This window comes from Fusarium coffeatum, assembly GCF_003316985.1.
Source record: "Fusarium coffeatum strain FIESC_28 chromosome Unknown BRIP53273_contig_75, whole genome shotgun sequence".
NCBI classification, from domain to species: domain Eukaryota; kingdom Fungi; phylum Ascomycota; class Sordariomycetes; order Hypocreales; family Nectriaceae; genus Fusarium; species Fusarium coffeatum.
Window position 1 is genome coordinate 65,329 of NW_022157871.1, and position 21,414 is coordinate 86,742.

At 50.0% G+C, this 21,414-nt stretch overlaps 6 protein-coding genes across 6 annotated transcripts; all 6 read right to left on the reverse strand.

Moving 5' to 3' along the window:
• Nucleotides 1–91: 91 nt before the first annotated feature.
• On the reverse strand, nt 92–1,599 carry FIESC28_03556 (uncharacterized protein; the record flags this gene model as incomplete). The annotated part of the gene is made up of 3 exons (XM_031157705.1): nt 92–108; nt 161–902; nt 952–1,599. The coding sequence occupies 3 exons, from the start codon at nt 1,597–1,599 to the stop codon at nt 92–94; spliced, it is 1,407 nt and encodes a 468-aa protein (XP_031018218.1).
• Nucleotides 1,600–2,534: 935 nt separating this feature from the next.
• Nucleotides 2,535–3,158, reverse strand: FIESC28_03557 (uncharacterized protein; the record flags this gene model as incomplete). The annotated part of the gene is made up of 1 exon (XM_031157706.1): nt 2,535–3,158. The coding sequence occupies one exon, from the start codon at nt 3,156–3,158 to the stop codon at nt 2,535–2,537; it is 624 nt and encodes a 207-aa protein (XP_031018219.1).
• A 1,119-nt stretch (nt 3,159–4,277) lies between these two features.
• On the reverse strand, nt 4,278–7,188 carry FIESC28_03558 (uncharacterized protein; the record flags this gene model as incomplete). Its single annotated transcript, XM_031157707.1, has 3 exons — nt 4,278–5,143; nt 5,230–5,692; nt 6,355–7,188. The coding sequence occupies 3 exons, from the start codon at nt 7,186–7,188 to the stop codon at nt 4,278–4,280; spliced, it is 2,163 nt and encodes a 720-aa protein (XP_031018220.1).
• A 3,954-nt stretch (nt 7,189–11,142) lies between these two features.
• Nucleotides 11,143–12,667, reverse strand: FIESC28_03559 (uncharacterized protein; the record flags this gene model as incomplete). The annotated part of the gene is made up of 3 exons (XM_031157708.1): nt 11,143–11,258; nt 11,416–12,058; nt 12,107–12,667. The coding sequence occupies 3 exons, from the start codon at nt 12,665–12,667 to the stop codon at nt 11,143–11,145; spliced, it is 1,320 nt and encodes a 439-aa protein (XP_031018221.1).
• A 978-nt stretch (nt 12,668–13,645) lies between these two features.
• On the reverse strand, nt 13,646–15,499 carry FIESC28_03560 (uncharacterized protein; the record flags this gene model as incomplete). The annotated part of the gene is made up of 1 exon (XM_031157709.1): nt 13,646–15,499. One exon carries the CDS (start codon nt 15,497–15,499, stop codon nt 13,646–13,648), a length of 1,854 nt encoding a protein of 617 aa, XP_031018222.1.
• A 1,345-nt stretch (nt 15,500–16,844) lies between these two features.
• On the reverse strand, nt 16,845–21,297 carry FIESC28_03561 (uncharacterized protein; the record flags this gene model as incomplete). The annotated part of the gene is made up of 4 exons (XM_031157710.1): nt 16,845–16,961; nt 17,020–21,021; nt 21,067–21,178; nt 21,230–21,297. 4 exons carry the CDS (start codon nt 21,295–21,297, stop codon nt 16,845–16,847), a joined length of 4,299 nt encoding a protein of 1,432 aa, XP_031018223.1.
• Nucleotides 21,298–21,414: the final 117 nt, after the last annotated feature.

The window sequence follows — 21,414 nt, forward strand, 5'->3', positions numbered from 1 at the left end:
CGTTTGCGGGAGTATTTACCGTGGTCTCCCTATCAGCTATGATTACAAACAAAAGAAACCCATTCTAATCTTCTTTCCTTTCCACATTGTTTTACCTATCGACCTCACCTACATAGAATGTTAGCATAAGTTGACACAAATGTCTGGAGACAAAACTTACCGAACACAAGATCCATAGTACCAATAACCGCCACAGCATCAGCCAGCAAGTGACCCTTAGAGACGTGATCAAATCCACCCAAGTGAGCGAAACCGGGAGCACGGATGTGGCATCGGTATGGTCGCTCGCTACCGTCAGAAACGACGTACACACCCATCTCACCCTTAGGGGCCTCAATGGCGGAGTAGGTCTCACCAGGGGGAACAGCGTAACCCTTGGTGTAGAGGAGGAAGTGGTGGATGAGGGCCTCCATGTTCTCCTTCATGGCGGCTCGGGGAGGAGGGGAGACCTTGTAGTCCTCGACACGGACAGGGCCAGCGGGCATCTTGTTGAGGCACTGGTGAATGATGCGGAGGGACTGGCGGAACTCCTCCATTCGGCAGAGGTAACGGTCGTAGCAGTCACCGTTGGTTCCAACGGGAACGTCGAACTCAACCTGGTCATAGGCATCATAGGGCTGGTTCTTGCGGACATCAAAAGGAACTCCAGAGCCTCGAAGCATGACACCGGTAAAAGAAAGGTTCAAGGCCTCGGCAGCAGGAACGACACCAACACCCCTCAATCGCTCAATCCAGATACGGTTGTCGGTCAACATCTCCTCGGTCTCGTCGATTCGGTCGCCGAACTGGGTAGCCCATTGGTAAATGTCGTCAAGAAGACCAACGGGGATATCTTGGTGAACACCACCGGGTCGGACGTAGGCAGCGTGGAGACGGGCGCCGGAAACACGCTCGTAGAATTCCTACCATTGTCAGTTATCGCCATTGTCGAATTGACCATCATCCACCTACCATGAGCTTCTCACGCTCCTCGAAACCCCACAAGAAAGGTGTCAAAGCACCAACATCCATAGCGTGTGAAAGAACGGACATCAGATGGTTAAGAATACGAGTGATCTCGCCAAAGAGTGTTCGAATAAACTTGGCTCGCTCAGGAATCTCAACGTTGAGCAGCTTCTCGACAGCCAGAGAGAAGCACTGCTCGTTGGTCATCATGGAGACATAGTCGAGTCGGTCAAAGTAGGGCAGAGCCTGGAGATATGTCTTGTACTCGATCAACTTCTCGGTACCTCGGTGGAGCAGACCGACGTGAGGATCGGCTCGAATGATCTCTTCACCATTGAGCTCGAGAATCAGACGCAACACACCGTGGGCAGCGGGATGCTGAGGACCGAAGTTGACTGTATAATGTCGAACCTTTCGGTCCTGAACCGAGTTCTCGCGCGACTTTCGGGTTCCGGGAGTTCGGGGCTTGGAGAGACCGTAGGCGTCCTGGGCGGAGGAGAAGTCTTCGTCGACAGGCACAAGTCTTGTACCAACATTCTCGACAGGAGCGGCGTTTCTTCGCAGGCAAGTCGTCGAAAAAGGGCGGGCGGCGAATGTTGCTGGCCGCATGCACAGGCTCTTGGCGCCTCGGCTGGCGAGTCGGAGAGTAGCCATTGTGTAGTGAGCAGAGAGGGAGCGACCTTAAGTGCGGCGAGATGTGTAGAGTCTCCCAAGAGGGCCTCTGGCTCGAGGTCAATGGCAGTTTGATGGAGGGGAATTCGCCTTCGTGATAGTGGCCGTCATCTCCCGCGGTCCGGGGATCGTTGAAACCTAGGAGCTTTGTTCTTGGTGGTGGGTCGGACTATCATTCTTGCGAGGACAGAGCCAATTAGAACACAACTATTACTCGTTGATTTTTACACTATCGAGTGGCATCTCGTTTACAGGACAATTGCATCACATCAATCGGTCGAGAGTTGCTAATCTTCCATCTGTGAAATTTGTCTTGAATCCATCAAAACGAGAAATATGCGCCCCCAAGATAACCCCTCAACAGTCAATTCACTTGGTTTCTTTCACAGTCTTGACTTTTGTTCACATTTGAACCTTCAATGGCATTGAATGCTAAATACTACTACTACCATTCCGTTGGTCAAGTCCAAGTCGTCATCTATCTAGATAGAGCCCAAGACCACACAAATTCATAAATCGCCACGAACTAAGACCTTCTCTGGTTAATGTTAATCAAAGCAGACAGTAACCCTTTTCGTGATTGGATATTAACCACGGTTTGGAACATGCCTACGCGAAGCCATAGGACCAGGTCAACAACAATAATTGCAACCTCATATATTTATGTATCATTGACCACGTCAAAAATCACAAAGATATGGTTGTTTATTTCTTCCAAATTGAGCAAAGAGGCCAAACACATGATAGAATAGGTCTGTAAAAAGTCTTGGTTTCCAATTGCGACCTTGCACGCATCTCGATCGATAGTCTAGTGTCTAAAGCGACAGGCCTCATAGTCGCTACGTATAGACATTTCGATTTACAACACCTCTTCGACGAACATTGTCTGACTATTCTGTTCCCAGTGCTGCTACCAATCACAAATCACTTCTCAACAGTCCAAATTGGAGCTCATCCAAGACCTCACCATTCTTGAAAACAGCACCTCTTCTATTGCCCTCCTCCACGAAACCAGACTTCTTCAACACATTCTGACTCCCAATATTCCGTCCAATAGCTGTTGCCTCGATCCTGTTCAACTCAGGCCACGTATCAAAGCACCATTTCACAAATGCCTTCGTGGCCTCCGTTGCATAGCCTTTGCCCCAAGCTTGCTCTGCAAGCCAATAGCCAACCTCCCAGGTACGAAAATAGATATCGTTCTTGAGTAGGATGCCCATGGAACCAAGGAAGAGCGGCTCTGTTGAAGGGTTCTCGACTGTACTAGCTTTGAGAAAGATGCCGTTGTGGTATGGGTAAGATGTGCCGTCTGGCTTGCATGCCATGTTGGCGAGGAAATTCTCGGCATCAGAGAGGCCATATGGTGATGGAAAGGTGCTGCGCATATTGGCAGCAATGGCTTTGTTGTTAGCTGCGCTTGCCATGACGGCTGCGTCCGAGAGTCGATATCGGCGTATGATAAGCCGTTCAGTTACGACAAGTATAGTCCCCTGCTCTTCGCTGGGAGGCGAAGGTGAGAACAATCTGATAGGCCCGGTCATAGTCGTGTTGTTTGTGATGCGATGATATCAGGTGTACAGTAGACATGAAGTTATATACGTTGATGGAAGTGCTATTGGTTCTGTCTGAGTCAAAAACTCCAATGTATGACTTGGACCCTGTGGAAGGTCTGCGCAGATTGTAGACCAGCGTGGCTCGGTGACTCACGAATGGTAAGATGCATATGCTTGAGAGGACTCGCCATGCCCTGGTAAGCAACCGACAAAAGTTCCTCGACGTAACCAGTATAGCCTGCAAGGGACGGTCTTCATAGTTTCATAAGGTCTTATTTCTACGTTGGATGTTATAATACCCAATCGAGCAGGAAAACTAGGGGATAAATCGACAGGACAAGTGAGAGGCAGTTGAGTTTGTTGAAGCATGTTTTCTGAATTATTAAATAGGTGATATTTATTAGGTTAGCCATTATTGAATACTGACTTGGTGGATTCAGCTGGATTGATGTAATAATAACCAGTTGAGAACCACGTATGTATACTATAGTAGTCATGATGTGACACGCCCAAGAGGCATATCCAAGTCATTCGCCAGTATCCAGATCGTCAACTTCCATCCGGTTTGAGATGAAGTCAAATGGCGTCGAGCAAAGTGTACTCGCGATGCAATTTCGCCCTTGCATTAGCTTCTTGGTTTCTTTTCTTCCCGATCTCCAATCCCCGCCATATTGGCTTCTACCAGTCCTTTCCATGATGCCGGTTTCTATAATACTTCTTCTCCCTCACTGCCTAACCGCAGGAGCATTAAGGTATACATTTCGACCATAGTGGTCATTGTTTTTGTAAACGCCTCGACCGCACCTCATGGTGAGCCATTATGAACAAAGGGGACTAAATGAAAAGACAATACCTCGCCATCCCATCCCAATGGGAAACAGAAACGCCTTCAAAAGCAAAAGCCAACAATGAACTTTTAATGAACCCCTCGCCATGCCTTGATGCAATAAACGACAGCCCGCTTTATGGTGATAAACAGTGCTTTTTTAAGAAAGGGAAATGCATGACTATAAAGTCAAGTTGAGTTGGTGACAAAGGAAAATGGCTGTAGCCGTGAGTAGATTAAGTTGAATAAAAAGACACATCCGGAACACCAATAGTAGTTGATTAATTTCTCCGACCGATATTGACACCGGGGTTGACGAATGCTCTATGTGCGATGTCGCAGAACCGGCGAACCACGTTGGTTGTACCTCCTGTCACTTGAGACTCGTCATAGATGAATTTGGATGCAACCGCAAGCCTGTTCTTGGGGTCGCTCTCGTCGACGTGCTGGGGGGTGTTGTTGCCGTACGGGGAGTCGAATTGAGGTGCAAGTTCTCGAACAACTGCGATTGAGTAAAGGACATCACGGTTCTCGCGACCATCGAGCAGGTAACGCATTCTCGCAAGCATGTCCTCTCTCACCTTGACCGCAGGCTGAGAAGTTGGATTATCGCGTGTTCGTACAAACTCAGCCAGGCTGTACCAGAAATCCAACTGGCGAGTACGAGCAGTGTCTGTGTCCTGGAAAGGCGGGCACAAAGGATTGGTAGGCAGATAATCTCCACACAGCAGTGCCTCGACAACCCGAACGCGGTGTTGAGCTTCCTTGACTTCGTTTTCGTTTGATGGAGCACCGGGAGGAATTGTAGGGTGAGCATCGTATGCTAGTCGCGCAAGTTCCCACACGAGACGCGTCTCAAGAATACCGGAGTAGGCCATTTGAGAATGATCGTTGACCCTGACAGCCTCCAAAGTTTTGAGAAAGGTTGCTAGCAAATCCACCACATGCGGGTTTCGGGGAAGTGACATCTTTCCATTTTCCGTGAAAAAGTACCAGTTGGTTTCGAAGAAAGCACTGAGTCCATGTGCGTACATCTCATGGTAGACCTTGGTGACCTCGTTGAGCATTTCCTCACTATGAGGACCACTTTGGGGCGACGGAACCTGGCCCAAGAGCTTGATAATCTCATCGATATTCATTTTGTTGGCTGTCAAAAACACGCGTAAGCAGATGTTCTCAATAGCAGCGCAGCAAACGACGAACAAGGGTAAAATCAATAATAAGGGGCGCCACCTCTTAGATTTTGGTTGTCAGCAAGAGGCCTTTGCTCAACCGCTCTTGAGCTTTCTGGGTTGTGGAGGGCTGGATCGATTGCGGCGGCAGAATACTCGTATGCTGGCTCCGACTTGATAGGTGGAGAAGCTACGTTGGAGAAGCTTGAGTCGTAGCTAAGCGAGGTGACAGATGGGTTGGGGCTCGCTGTTGTTGCGTGAGCTGTAGAGTACGAGCTGGGGAGCATAGACGGCTGGCTGCCGTATGAGTTGGTAGGTCGAGCGGTGAGGGCAGGGTTGGGCGCTATGGATGAAGGGACTGTCGAAGGCACAGAGCTCGGAACTGTAGGAGGGGTCCTCTGGCTAGGCGCCGGTTGAATATTAGAAGGCTGGCCGCCTGCTTGTTGCCGAAAGATAGGATCGTAACCCAAACACTCGCGCTTGGACTTCTTGCAGTTGTTGCAAGTCGGATGTGTCTCGTCGCACTAAGAGAAGGTGTTAGAGCAGTGTTGGGCGGGGTACCACTATCTCCACAAGAAGAAATAGGCCAGAAACGGGGAGGGGGGGTTGTGCAGCTGGCAGCAAGGTGCACTGTAAGCGCAACCAATAGTAAGCTCAATTGAGGTCTCGAAACTCCGAGAAACTCCAAGTTTAATAAAGGCTTTCAATCAAGTGCATCTGCTGGGGGTGCCGGGAAGAATGTATGCAGACAGTTGCAAATACAGAGAGGCATTACGAGGGAGATCATGGAGCAGCGCATCTCTACGTGAACGTGAGTCTTGCTCGTTTTGTTTGTAGCTCCTGGCAAACAAGAAATCTGCAGAGAGCCGCAAACACGATGCAGCATATCGACTTGGACGACCCAATTCCGGCTCTCCAACTCTGACATGTACTTGCAGACACTGTCCTCCCAAGTTTGTCCTCTCATGGTATTGCTTTCCATCGCGTGCATTGAAGCCACAAGCTGCACAAGGGGCAACGAGTACGAAATCACGGCTTACCTTGATTCGACGTTTCCTGCAAGTCAGACAGCCTGTCTTCGTCCGACGTTTGATCTCCTACATTCTAAAGTCAGCCCTGGTCCTCGCCATGCCTGCTATTGGCTAGGACGTCTTTTGACAAGGTCCTTTTCAAAGTTTCCACGCACCTTCTTCGGCCCTCGGTGGCCCATAAGACGTGGATCATGGGGGATAGCATAACGAGCCATAGGATCAGAAAGCCCGTAGCCTGGTGCCATGGGCATGCCTTGGTGCGGATAGTACGGCACACCGCCTGGCACAGGGGCCATAGGCATGCTCATCGGCATACCCTGCGGACTTGAGACAGAAGGCCCATGTGGGTTTTCGATCGTCCTCATGCTTGGAAGCGACATGTTGCTGCCAATGGGCATAGGACTGGGTCGGTATGGCTCGGTCGGCTGACTCGTCACCGCAGGATAAGAGCCATACTGAGTGGTTGTTACACCGACCGATGGCGCATAATGTGTCGAAGACCCTGGGTAGCTCACAGGCTGACCATGAGGCATTCCCGGATGCTGATTAGACATTTCGGAATTGGAGGCAGGTGTCGCTGAAGCAGCCTCGGGGGCCCTGCTGTCGCCGTTCTGCTTAGAGGCCGCTGGCGGAGCGGGAGAGGCAGCAGGAGCCGAGGCTGGCGCAGGATTCGGCGCGGAGGAAGAAGAGACGGCGGGGAGTTCGTTCTCAACGGGAACGGGTGCGGAGGTGGTAGCCGCAGCGGTCGTCGAAGCGGTCGGGCGGTCCGAAGCCGTGAACGGTGCCGAGGCGATCGAGGTGATGGGCGGGAGAGTCGTGTCGGAAGGAGCTGGAGCTGTATTGGCAGACCCGGCGTTCGCGGCGTGAGCTATAGGAGCGGTGACAGATGCGACAATGGGAGCTAGAGAAGGAGAATTCGATGTTGGAGCAGAAGCTGGAGGATTATTGGGAGAGTCGCCGTGACTCTTCCCATGGTCGTCTTGAGCCATGTTGTTTTTTAATTAGAAATTTTTATGGAGCCTCAAAGCGAAGTCAGGAAGAATGAGAAGTGACCAGGGGGACGCGACCCTGGGTCGGTCACGGAGGAAGACGAGGTGTTGGCGCTGGGCAAGGAAGATCAAATCCAGAGCAACCAGGGCGTAGCAGGGGGAGAAAAAAGGCGTGCAAGAGGGGCAGACTCCGGGACCAGGGGCCGCGACACGATGCGACGGCGATGGAACTGTCACTGAGAGCGAGGCAAAAGTCGCGATAGTGGACTGGGCCAAGACAAAGTGACGCGCTGGCGCTGCAGCTCTGAGCTGGAGCTGGAGCTGGATATGGATAGGCAGCAGATAGTCAGTACTATTGCAAATACAAAGTGAAGTCGATGAAGCCCAGTCCAGGGGTCCAAGAGGCGGGATCGGTAGCGAGACAGACTAACGCAGAGGCAGAGCTCCAAGATCGGAAGCAAACGGCAAATAGAGTTGAGTTTCGAGCATCAATGTCACAGACCGGTACTGTAGAGTACAATCAATACACCCATCGCAGCACAACGCAGCAGAACAGCACAGCACAGCACAGCACAATAAACTGGATCGCCCCCTGCTTGATTGCCGCGTTGTAGTAGTGGTGGTGGGAGTGGTGACCGTGGTGGTGGTGTTGGTGTTGGCCGTCTAGGTCCCAGTAAATTCTAAAGTTCTAGTGGAGACGGGCCGGGCTTTGTAGGCCGCTCGCTGAGGGTGCCTAGCCCATTCAGTATCCGCAGGTACGGGATGATCGATACTCGACAAACAAGCGCGACGCGAGCTTTGCCCAGTGGGAATTTGGCGTAAAACTTATGCAACAGGCGGACGGGTCCGTAGACGAAATGGAGGCGAGGCAATATGCCCAGAGTAATTGGTAGAGGCAGAGGCCGCTAGCAGGCATCAGACGGATGTCGTTCAACTAGGGTGCCTTATGAAGAACGTCTCTCGCTTAATGAAAACGCTGTTCCTTTTTGATGAGACTTGAGATGCGAACAATAAAACTCAGCTCTATTTTTGAAAATGCTGAAAATTAGATAGGCACAATACCTGGGCAGGCAGGCAGGTATTCGGGTCATGTGGCTGCCTCAGAGGACACTGGAACCTAACTTGGGTTTGGAGAATTGCTTTTTCTTTGGTCTCAGATAATGATTCAATCATGGAACTAGCCGCACGGAAGAACAGTAGCTCCAGCTAGAGCCTCCTCTCGGGCAGCTAGAATTACTGAATGTGCATTAGCGGCCTATCAGACCTACGGATGAACGACAATTCATCCCATCATTGGAGCAACATAACTCAAGAGGTTCCAAAGGTTCAATTGTATGAACATCGCCTTTCAGCCCGTGCATGGACTGTACAGTATGTATATGTACTATGTATGACGCATGCGCAATGGCAGTTGGAGATCTTGTCTAAATCTTACATACATATGATCATCACCCGTCAAAGCGGCTGCAACACATTGACGAGAATCCCTTTGCTTTTTTCCTCCCTCTCCTTGACTCGCTTGGTTGGGTCCACCAGTAATTGGCAATTCTGGAAGCTCTCTAGAAGCTACAGAAACTACTCACCCAAGCTCTTTGTGGATTACAGGTCCCTGTTAACGAGGCGTAACAATCCATGGGCAAGGGGATCCGTATAGCATGGATAGTTAAGGCGGAGCATACTCTACTGAGCCCAAAGCTGGCGGTGTCTCATCATGCAAGAACAACAGGCCCATGGTGTCAAGCAGATATATTGCGTGGAGTATTCCAATGATTCGTGTCTTCAACACCGCCATTTGCTTTTTGTTCTGCACTCGAATGCTCCCAATACCGTACGTAACGAAAGACGAGATCTTCAAAAATGTCTGAAGACATATCTGCACAAGCACATGCATGCCCGAGCTTTGTCCATGTATGTATAGTACCGTTGGCAGTATCTGGCCTGGGCAATCCTGGCTAAAGCTCGAGACAAGGCGGCTAATTGTGCTTTGTTGTGTGCCACTCATGGTCTATCGGGTGCAAGGTTTCTCGTCCCGTAGTCTGTAATATTACTCTGTATAGTCGACTGTAATGATCAAGACACCCCTATTCTCTCACCTCCAGTGAGCTTCGCTCCCTAAACAGCTAGGTATTCCCTACCTCAGTCTCCAGATGAGAAGTTCAGACTGAGATTAACGCTTTGACTAGACCTGAATAGTAAATCCTCAGTGTAGGTCCTCCAGGGCCCAACTTAGCGGTTATCCATTTGTTCTCTCTTTCCTCGTTACCTACTAGTTGGTATCCGTCCGTGGCTACGGATAGATGGACACATTCAACTCCCAGCCTCCTCGATTATGTTTTGAGCTCGGAAAGATATCCGTACAGACCGTTGAGAAATAGTCGGTATGGATGATTTGGCGATGGTTAGGTTCCAGCGTATCCGTATCCTAGATTCCGTTCTTTCCCTGCTGCGTTGGCGTTGAATTCTCCAAAACTGTCAACCTTAACCCCCGCAAGCCACCGACCCCACAACATCCCCCCCTAAAGACTCCTGTTGGCTTCCTTCCATCCAAGACTTCTATGGATGGAAGGCGCTAATGCGAGGTACCAACCAGACGGTCCTCGCTCGCTCGAACCCTTCCACCCAAGGAAAGAACCCAACCAACCCAACCCAACGCAGAGCCAACTACCGCACCTGCTTGTATGGATGTATGTAGGTACTTGAGCTGAGTCAGAAACGCCTAGTTCCAGTTATCAATCAATCAATTCGAGCGAGCCTCAAGATACGGTCTGTCCAACATTAATTGATGCATCCTATCCGAAAATTGTACCATTCCAAATTACTCCATACAGAGCAAGATTATCCGAGCAGCGACGATTGACCATCGTCATCTGCTCCTCTATTTCTCTGGCTGGTTTCCCTCCAGAGGCAGGTATCCGCCACGGACAATTGCAAATCTTCCCGTTCTCCTTGGACCCCCAATCTTAAGAGATTCTATCCAATATCATCTTCCCCTCTTCCAATTTGAGCGAATCTGAGACCCCTGCCTATCTGTGTTACTTCGAGTTGTTCCATCTCGAGGAAGTTAATTCCTATCTGGGAGATGGCAAGCCCGAAGCAGATAAGAGCTGTGCATCTACCATAACACAGCAAGACAAATACATGCTTCAAGCCGTCAGTTTGCTTCGGCCATGTTTTAGTTCTCTGGCCGTATCCGTACACGCTTCAGGTGCATACCCAGGCCTATACCTATACCCATTACTACTATGAACGAACTAACCGGCAAGGTCCCGGTGCAAGCGAGACGAGCCTCTCCACAACCTCAAGTCGTGGTTCGCTGGCGCCCACCCACCCACATGGGCCCTCGGATGGTTCCCACTCTACCGCCTTTTCAGACTTTCTCTGTTGTCTTGTACCGCATGGTACCTTCCAGTACAAGTGGACAACGGCAATAGCAATCACCCTCCCTCCTGTTTGTCAAAGCCAACATCCCGGCTGACAGAAGCGACGGGAAGCAAGCGAGCGAAAAGCCGTCAACAAGGGGGGGAGCTGTTGAGCCAACCGGCTTTCTTTGTGCATCTCACTATCTCGCCTTGCTGCTGAGTCTCTCTCGCCTACGATTAGTTCCCGGACTTCTGGAACACCCACCGACCTTTGCTATTCCATTCCTACAGTACTTCGCTGGCTCAGCCCCCTCCTGGCTCCTTTCTTCCGTGCGTGCAGACAATCTACGGTACAGAGTATCCACGTTGCGGTTCTCCTCTCACCCCCACCATCTGGCAATAGCGGTCGGCTCTTGAGTCACTAGTACCTAGTACTCGGGGACCTTCCAATGAGGCATCTCCTTCCTTCTGCCTTGTTCTAGAGGTGGAAATAAAGACTGTATTTGAGGCTAAAGGGGGATGATACAATATGGTACATGGTATGATACACATGTTGGGCCGGGAAAAAGCCCCGAGCACAAGATCGTCAGACACTTCACGCCAACGCTGAGTTTTCGACACTGTTTTGAACCTTAGGCAACACAACTGGACCCCAGTGTTGATCACCACGAGCTTCCCTGTTCTCGTTACTCGACAGAAACATCTCGTTATCTGCAGCCGTTGAGCAATGGCTTCACCTCAGGCCAATTTATCCCCGATGCCTTTCCTCTAGCCCCGTCCGCCCCCAGCAGCAGCCAAGGACTCGTGTGACACCTCTCAATCTCCATCTCATATGTCCATGCCAAGCAACGCCGTCCACTCTGCTCACATCGTTTTTGGCAAGCATTGGCACTTCTGACGTCGCCCCACGAGCGGGTGTGCTCGTCCGGTTTACCCACATGATCCGCCATCAACTCGGTCGGCCGGCTCTCAAGCGCCGATATGGCTGACCCCCCGAATAACTGCCAGACGTCGTGCCATAGTACCGGCTTGTCTACCTCCGCAAGGGTCTCTCCGACGCGGCGCATCTCACCAGGTTTCCGCAAGCCGTGGAAGGAAACCAGGGGTGAGCAAAACCGATCACCCCAGATGCGCGTTATTGACGGAGGTTCACCGTTGAAATGATGATTGTACGCCTCTTCAATGTAGATCCCCAGCTTCTGTAATGTTGTCGCCACCAGGCGGTCTCCCCATGTCTCAGTCATGGACTCGGCGTAGGCTTCTTGCACGATGCCCGGATGTTGAAACAATTGCCGCATCGCCTCTCCAGATATCAGAATGCCAGATCCTCCATGCCCGAAGCGTGCCTTGTAGTCACCTACTGCGTTCCCGATATACAGGGGCTTTCGATAGTCAATATGGCCCATGAGGAGCTCCAGTGACGGCCGGATCAAGAAGGTATCATCGTCCAATATGATGTACCACTTCTTGCCGGGTAACTCGTTATATATCATCTCCATTCCCATGATGAACTGGCTCCGTCAGCAATTTGCACAGAAATGATGTCTCCCGAGACTTACCTTGAGTGCATCAAGCTCCCATCCATAACTTTGGCCAATTTTCAGGGCTTCCTCCTCATCTCCGGCCTGAAGCCTGGCCTGGAGACTTCTATACTTGACGAGTCTTGGGTAGTCATCAATTTTGCCCCTGATCTTGGTCTCCATAACTCTTTTGATAGCATCATGCACTGTCGCCCCGATCAGATTCGCGTCTGTCTGGTTCACAGTTGTCCAATCTCCCACAACAAGAAAGCTCTCGCCTTCCTTTCCTAGGTAGCCTCCCGTCGCCTGGAAAGCAGCAAGCTGCTCAGCTACCCTGTGACGCGTCCCATAGCCGGTTTTGATGAGGTATCCTACGTCGTTTTTGAGATCAACGGTGTATCTTGGTGGTTTCCACAACCAAGCATCCTTGTTTGATGTCGCTCCTCGCAGAAAGTTGAAGAAGCGCGAAACATTGAAGACTAACGCGAGGCGAATAGCTGAGTCGTGAGGGAGTATAGAGTAGACTATGAAGACAGATATGAGGAGAAGGATGAGAATAGATCGTAGACGACGTCTTGTCCGTCGAGAAATGAAAACCATTGTGGTCGAATGTTTGATGAGAGATGAAAGTGTTGTCAGTTATGGATATGTCTGTATTTACACAGCACAATTTCGGCAGGGTTTTCTGAATCCGATTTCGAGCCACAACATCCTCAACAGACGAATTCCATGACAAGAAATGTTACATGTGGTTTGGTAAAGCTAAGGACCTGTTACTCCTTCGAGAGCCAACTGAAGGATCTGGGATAGTTACTCCTTTGTCGCGAGACCCGCAGTTTCGCGATCAAGCTCAACGTCGGACTAGATAACGAAGTGGAAAGCTGCAAAAGAAACTCTCACGAATGAATAAGTGTGGTCGAATATTAATGAAACATGTAACAATTGTCCCTATCAACGAGGTTAGAGCGGTCGTCATCTACAAACTGTTAAACTTGGCTGTTCCGTATTCTGCTGAGTCATTCAGTGGGGCGTACCTAATTTAATAACTGCAAGACAAAACACAGTCTCCCTCTGACTACTATTGCAGCTGTATGTAGGCCATGCGAGGTGTATTAAAAGTTTGGCAGTGAAGATGTTTCAACTTCGAAAGATCATATGACTGGTATTTGTGACGTTGTCTAACTGATTTGCGGGCTATATCATTGTTCTAATCTAGATAGCTGTTCAGAAGAGTACAGTTTCATAGATGTATTCATTCAAATGTTATTTTTACACTCGCTTTTTCTCTAAAGATTCCATGTCGTATGCTAAACGTGATTTATCATACTCCGGCAACTCTTTCTTTCTCCTCATCATCCAAGCTCTGGAAATTCTCCAACGATTGTACGGAAGAAGACGATGAAATCTAACAGTATTGAAGCCCATACATATATGTTACTCGAAACGCCAACCCTATGCAAATAGATAAGTGAGAATAGAACATAACCATCTCCTCCAATAACGTATGCTAAGCGTAATAGACTCTGCGTATCCCAGTATCGCACATAACCCATCCCTTTCACGGACTGGTTGAGACTTTCAAACATCCTTATCGAGCTCGTAGAACAGTAGATAGACCTCCCTCTGCATACCCAGTACTTCACTTGTCTTGGCCTCTTTGACTTTCTCATCATTGACACGCCACCACTTGTCTAATGCTGCCTTGCGCTTTTTTGATCGCTTCGACACATTCGATGGCACGAGTTTGGGTGGCGATGAGCTACTGTTGGTCTGCTTGGGCGATGCGAGCTTAGAGAGGGCAGATTTGGTCGAAGCTGCCACAGATCGGAGGCTGCTGGTTTCGGGGTCCTTGGGCTTGCCCATTGCTGGTAAGCTTGTTGAGCCACGTAGATCTTCGGGAACACTCCTAGGTGGGACTGGCAATGAATCTAGAGAAGGCGTCGATGAATTACCAGAGAGGAGGTCGGGGGTGGAAATCGCCGGGCTGTGTGTTGGCCCGCCGCCCATCACGGGTGTTCCTATAGGGGTCGGTGTCTTGCTAAATGCTTCTGAGGGCTGGAAAGTGTTGGGATTGGAGAATGGTGCAGCAACATTCTGTCGTCTAAATGCTTCGTAGTGGCCACTGTTATGCCCACCACGGTGGGTTACCATACCGAGCAACTTGTATCTCTTTTGATCCATCAAACCGCCTAGGGGCAGTTGCTCGGGGAAGAGCACCTTGGCAGAGTTCTTCTGTGTCATTTGTACGTCGTATATAGAGCGAGACAGGTGAATAGCGAGGATCTTGGGGAATATGGACATTCGAGTTGTCTTTGCGATCCTTCGCTTGGGTGCATAGCGGATATCTCCAAGTTCAATATCTTCCGGTGGGTTCTCAGGGTCTGTGTCTATGGCAAACTGGAGCTTGTCGATATTCTCCTGAGCTTGCGCCTTGAAACTGTCCGAGGTCGACTTGGCCATCTCAGCTTCTAGGTCTGCCTTTGTCTGTAGCAATCGGCACATTTCACACTTAAAATCATCGATATACTCGGTTTTAAAGATCCCATCGAAGCATGCATTGAGGGTCGTGCTTGAAACTTGGGGCACGGCCAGTGTGATAGTACAGAAAGTCTCCTCTCGAGGTTTGGTCTTATAACGGCATGTCTGGCACTCGAGACGGGACTCGTACTTTCCTTCCATTGGGAAGCCCTCCTCGAGCTCCATAGGCAGTTGGCCGTTGATCTGGGGTATCTCGGTTTCTTCGGAAGGCTCGATAGCAGAATTGTTGTCGCCGTTCGTATCAGGTTGTTGCTCTTGTGAAGATTCATCGCTGTCCTTACCATTGTCTTTGTCTTCACCTGGCTTGTCGGTGTCTGTTGAGATACTGGTGGGAAATAGACCGCGTCTTCGCGCGTGTAGTCTTGCTCGCTGGCCACAGTGATACTCGTCCTTGAGTCGCTCAGCAACTATTTGGAGAAATTCCTGCGCGTCCTGTTGTTGACGGCTGATCCTTTGCTTGAAAGCCGCCTCCAAAACCTTGACAAACTGAAACGGCGAGATGGACTTCCTGTAGATGGGCCGCTCATTAAGCGCGTCCAGCATTTCTTTTAGTCCTTGTGTGACGAGCCCTTCTTGTAGACCCTGGAGCTTCCATTGCGCGATCTCTTTGCCTTCTGGTTGGACAAGACTGGCATATACGGCAGGGTCTTCGATACGGCGACGGTGCGTCTCGCGAATTAGGTATATCCTCAGCTCTCCTAGACCGGCGAGAGCCTGCAGAACAGAGTTGATGAAGCAGTCATTGGCCTGGTTTCTTAATCCAACAATCGACTTTTTCTTAGAACTCGTAGCGTCGTGGTCGATGGAAAAGTTCGGCGCGAATACATAGATCAGCGCAGCAGCAGCGAGAGAAGCGCCAGCGGCGTATGACACAACCGAGGGTTTCTCGGGCATTTTTCAGTGGTGGTCTAACGGCCGGTTCGGAGGACTCGGAATCGATCGAGGATATGGAGAGCGCAAGAGAGACAGTGAGGAACTAGCTCGTGTTGGACAGGTCGAACGATCACGGCAGGGCGGTGGCTTAGGAGCATATCTCGATCTTGAATTCGATATGCGATCGAGGCTTTTTTTAACTTGTTGACAGAGGATTAGCTCTCGTTGGTTGTGTACAAGTCCGTGGAGCAATTCGACATGGCAATCGGGTGAGAAGCCAAAAGAGCGCAAGAAGAACGAGTATGTAACAGAAATCGAGAAACGGTAAAGTTTACCTTTAGTCTGTACTGGTCTGTGTGAAGTACATAGTAAGTTAGATTATGGATAAACATCCACCCATGGAACTTTTTGGCAAAACGTAACGGCCGGGGGAAACACGGGGATTCGACCTTGAGATGACGGGTTTTCTGGAACAAAGCGAGGCCGGAGGTTCCCCACCCTTACAAAATTCAACCCCATTTTGGCAGGTGAGGAATGGAAGGGGCCCCGTTTATTGGCGTCTTTTCGAGTCAGCCCGCCTGCCGCCTGCCGCCTGCCGCATCCCCCCGCTCAATGTCCAGGGCCTTCGGAGGGAGCTTCGGGGGCATTTTGGCTACTGGGCCCCCAAATCTTGGGGCGGGCTGACCACCGTCATCGTGGTGGGAATGCACTCGAGGGGCGTAAAAACTACCCGGGAGCTGCACATTGGGTGAATGTTTGGAATTGTTTCCGTTGCATCCGCGAAAGATGTTTCTGGTATAGTAGATTAGTAAATTGTTTTATATCGTTAGAGGGGTTAGAATGGTAATTAAGTCTCACGAACACCTTATGCAGGCTCTTGGCTAAATGCATGTCGGCAGTAGGTATCGTCAACGTTTGGACCCAACCGGGAGGAACACCACCTCTTCATACCGTTTAATTGAGGGTTATTCGGGAAGCAAATCCATTTTGTTTGCAACAATAGTTTGATCGAGCTTTATGATTGGCCATGGTAATTAAACACCATGTGAGTGCTAGATGATATAGCTGGATATTCAAAAGCGTTGAACTCATGAAATCTATGTGACTCCAAGACAGTAACAGAAAGGTATCGCGTAAATTGAAATCTTGACCCAATCTTACTCCTCTTTAACCTGCAATCCTTCAGTTTCCCATTTCTTAACCGCTATGAATCAACCAGTACACTCCCTGAATCTATTCCCCAATTTCGTAGACACCACCGATGCGCCAAACATAAGAAAACCCGCCGCTCCCCAAGGCGAAACTATTCCTTGTGTGTAGGGAAGAGAATCTATCAAATTAGGTAGGTAAACCGCCAACCACCAGGCTACTTTCTGCCTCCACTCTCGTAGTTATAGTCGACACTCCACAGCGAATCCCATACAATCGATCTCTTGGTTGGACTTCCGGCTGAATCCTCTCTTTGCACGACATTCCGGGGCTGCTAATAGAGCATCAGCAACCCATCATCACGGTCCAAAAAGGGCGTCAACGTTTCGTACCTCGTCCGCTCTGGCACCAGCACTTTGAGTCGACGACTCGTCCGAAGGTCGCCTGGCTGGGCCATCTGCCGGCTCGTTCTTCTGTCCTTCGGGGACCCCTTTCTGTGCCAGTCCGGCGTTGGATGCCGCAAGAAGTCCTCCCTGCGTTGGACTTGTGCCGGAGGGCGTGTCGGCGGGATGAGCTCGGAGTGAATTGGTTTCGCTGGCCAAAGCACTATTCTTCAATAAAGCGGTGCCTCCGATCTGAAACGGCAGGGCTTTTTTGGAGTTGGTACTGCTGCGCCTACTCTCAAGACTCTTGGACAAAGTCTTGTTAATACCTTCAATGCTAGTAACGCTTTCCCGGCTCTTACCCTTTCCACCCGGAGTATGAGTGTGAATGTTGGCTGTTGCCTCCACGGTATTAGCCGCGACAGTTGACTTGCCCATTCCAGGGGTTGAGGGCGCGCCAGGTTTGTCCTCCAGAGCATCGATTAGATACCAACGTAAACCATCTGAAAGCTGGAATGGATTGTCATTTTCCTCTTCGTTGATCGATTCCGTCTCGCTGCTCTGTTGGAGGCTCTTGGAAAGGTCGACGACTCGTTCTTGAATTCGTGAAATACGCGCAACAAGCCATTCTCGATGGCGTAAACGGTGGGCATCCTGTTCGCGAAGGAAATAATGCGGGAAACCGACGTTGAAGGCAGCCCACGCGCCGGCTTGCTGGTTGCGAGTCGGGAGGAACAAGGCCAGATCTCCTTCCTTAAAATGCTTGAAAGCAATCTTCTCATGCGAGTCTTTCTGCAAGATATGTGCCTTCTCCCTGTAAGACCGGGCTTCCTTTTGCCATTTGCGAGCCATATGTTCCACTTCCTTGATTCGGCGGTAAACAGTTTCTGAGAATAGTTCAATGTCGAATTTGCCGAGGTTGTTCATGAATGCTTCGTATTTCTCATCCTCGGCCTGTGCATCCGAGTTGTTAAGCCAGTAGAGCAGCTCTAGATCAGCACTATCACCCAAGACACGGCTAAGGGTTCCGGACTTTCGGACAGACGAGTTGGGGTCGGAAGAGTCGTTGGGGTTTTGAGCGGTTCTCTCCGAGCGTGGGATCTTGGTAACAGTCATCTCTCCGTCCTTTCTGGTGACAGCAAATCCCACACGCTCTAGTAATCGACACATGCGATCGTTCTGAGAGTAAAGACGCTGTGTGAGATCCTTCGTTTTCTCGTCTCGATGCTCATAGTGGCTGGTCATGTGTGTTATCTTGCCTTGGAGTGATTCGACCTTCTCCTGGAACATCCGGAGCTCTTCCTCCAGACTGCCGACTTGAGATTGCTTGGATGCCACCTCTTCGGTCAAAGTCATGACCTTCTTCTCCTCGTCCTCTAATCTTGTCTGCAAAGCTTCGGGGCCAGTTTCGCCATCGCTGAGCTTAGCGCACAATTCTGTGAGCTGCTCTCTACCATCGGCGAGCTCTTGTTCGAGGGCGGAAACCTTGGCTTTCTCCTCAGCCAAGTTTTCGCGGAGATGAACGGTGGCCATTTCATCTTCGGAGATCTTAGCATCCTTGCCGGAAAGCTGTTCTCGAAGCTCTGAAATGGTTGAGGTAAAGTGCTCGACCTGGGTTTTTAGCAAATCAATATCTGCTTCTGAGCTTCGAGATTTCTCAATCAAAGTCCCGGCTTGCGTAAGCAGTAAGTCTGACATGTCTACAAAACTGTCTGGAATTGAAGCGTCCGGAGAAAGCTCTGTGAAGAGCTTTGTCAAAGCTTGCCAATGGTCGTCAAGAGCCTCCTCGGCATGACCCAGCTTTTTCGAGATACTCTGAACCTCTTCCTGTGCAGACTGCACTTGTTGCTCGAGGGCCTCTTGTTGCTCCCTTTGAATTCTGGTTTCTTTGCGTAGGAAATCAATCTGGCCCTGTGCTTTAAGTGCGTCGTCTTGCCGCTGCTTGTTAACTTGTTCCAGCTCGGTTTCCAACTCTTCCACCCTTACGACCAATCCCGCTTTTTCGTGCTGTCTTGATTCGTCGAACTGCTCGATTTCGTCTTCAGTATCTTCCAAACGAGCTCTGAGTGTTTTGATCTCAATCTCTAGATTTTTGCGCTCTTCGACAAACTCGCGCTCGAGGGCCTCCATGTTCTCGAGAAGATCTTGTTTGGTAGTGTTAATTTCCGTCATCTGACCTTTCAAATCTTCATGCTGGGCCTTCAAGTCTTCGTGCTGACCTTTGACGTTCTCATGATCATTCGACTGTGTCGTGAGTTCTTGCTGTAGCTGGGTAGATCGCTGTTTCTCCTCTCGTAGCTCGTTTTCAAGTTGAGTGATACGTCGCATCAAAGGGTCGATACCCTCGGAAGATCGTCTGCGATCGTCAAATCGACTCGACCTAATAGATGACCCGGAATTTCCCCTCTCGCGTTGCTGGGTGCCTTGGGGTTGAAAGAGATTTCCGGAGCGGTTAGCCTGACTCTGTCGGTGAAGTAAGTCCTCCAAACGACGAACTCGGCTTTCGGCTGTCTTGAGTTTATTCTCCAATTTGCCCTTATCATCTTGTAGAGATTGCAGCAGATCGTCATCCCCTCGGATCAAAAGTCCACTCCTACCGAGTGCAGCCTCATGTATGCTCCCGTTTTTGAAAGCCTTTAGTCGTTTGGATTGCTGCTTTGTTGGGTTATCAAGCTCCTGTACAAGCTTTACTATATCGTCCAAGATACTCTGGTCAACGGGCTGCTCTTGCAGTATTTGCATGAAATCCGTCAAGTCTTCTTTGGCAAGGGCTGGCCAAGGTGTGTCTTCTCCGAGCAGGTTGACTTCTAAGCCTATAACGTTCGTGTCTAAATCTGGGCCGTACATGCTGCCAATCATTTTCTGCCACTTGCGCCGTCTCTTGGATTCCTCGTCCTGGAACAAAGCCATTTCGTTTGCAAGAGTAGAAGAGTCCGTCTTGACTTTATCAACCCATTGACGGCGTCGGACTGCTTCTGCAACAAAAGCTGCATACATATAGGGCAGTTGGTGAATGAGACGGAGGTAATCGAATGTCGTCATGTCGTCCTCGGATTGGTTCAGTACGTTGATCTGGCCTTTGACGTTGCTGTGTAGGGACGTTATATCTGTAACGTAGCGCATGAACTTGGCTGACTCGGAGGCAATGGAGTTGCGCGCATCCGTTCCATAATGTAGCAACTCTTCCATCTCTTTCACTCGCTTCTTTAATGTCGGTACCAGATGCTCAGTATGCACTGAAGCCGTCTTAGACGCTTGCGCCACATCTCGTTGCGTGTTGCCGTATGCTAGTGCTGCTCGATAGTCGGAATCTATTTGCTTCACTACTGCTTCGATGTCATCTAGGAGCTGCGCCGAGTCTGTGCTATGGCTGAGGGCAGAACGGCTCATTAGTTTCTCGAAATCAGCGATTAGCGACTCCAAACTCTGATACATCTGGGCCGCCGTGTTGCTAAGCTGATTCGCCTTGTCACTGAATCTTCGATGGGCAGTTGGCGCTAGTTTGCCCGCCTTCTTTGCTGTATCAAGTTCGATGAGATCCTCTAGAGTCGGCTTTGGTTTCTTGATGTCCCGTCTAGTCATGAATTTGACCATGGAGGGCGATACTGGTGTGTTCTTGGCGAGATCTAGATACTGTTCCCATTTTTCGACGAGGTTCCCATGCTCTTCCAGTGCGGGCGTTACCCATTTCTTGAGGTCGTTGTACTTTGGCTCGATTTGTTTGATGCTGATTTCGAGGTTCGCAACAGCAGCGTCAAGACACTTGATAATAACATCTATTTCGCTGTATCGTGCCAACGTGGTCGAGCTCATCTGCCCACAGTCTTCCACAAGATGCATTGCCCAGTTTCGGCGCTCCTTGTATAGTTCTTGCCATGACACTATTGACTGCACATCGTCGATCGTATTCGGCGCATTTGGAATGGTGTATCGCTTCGGCAACGGCACTGGACTGATGAGGTTTGCATTGCCTGGAGAGCTTATTCGTATATCGTAGACAAAGATCTCTTTCTAAGATACAGTTAGCGACGTTGTGTACCGGTATGGATAACGAACCTCTGTATGTAAGTTCGTCAACTTTACGGTTCGACCATGAGGGGTCAAGGCGACAATATGTTGTGGTGGGATGGAGGTTTTCTTAGAAACCCAAGTTTTGAGATCATCGAGGCTGCAACCGAGTTAGCTATCATGGCATCAAAATGGTGCTGATAAGGCTTACATGGAGAACTGTGCGGTATCGACTTCCAGCCGCAGGCCCGTATGGGCTATCAACACCTGGAGAGCCATCTCGAGACATCTCCTGTGGAAAACAATGCCGCGATTTGCGACCTACAAGAGAGAAGGGTGACTTCAGTACATGTATGATTATGACAACCAAGACTAAGATGTCGAAATGATGTTGAA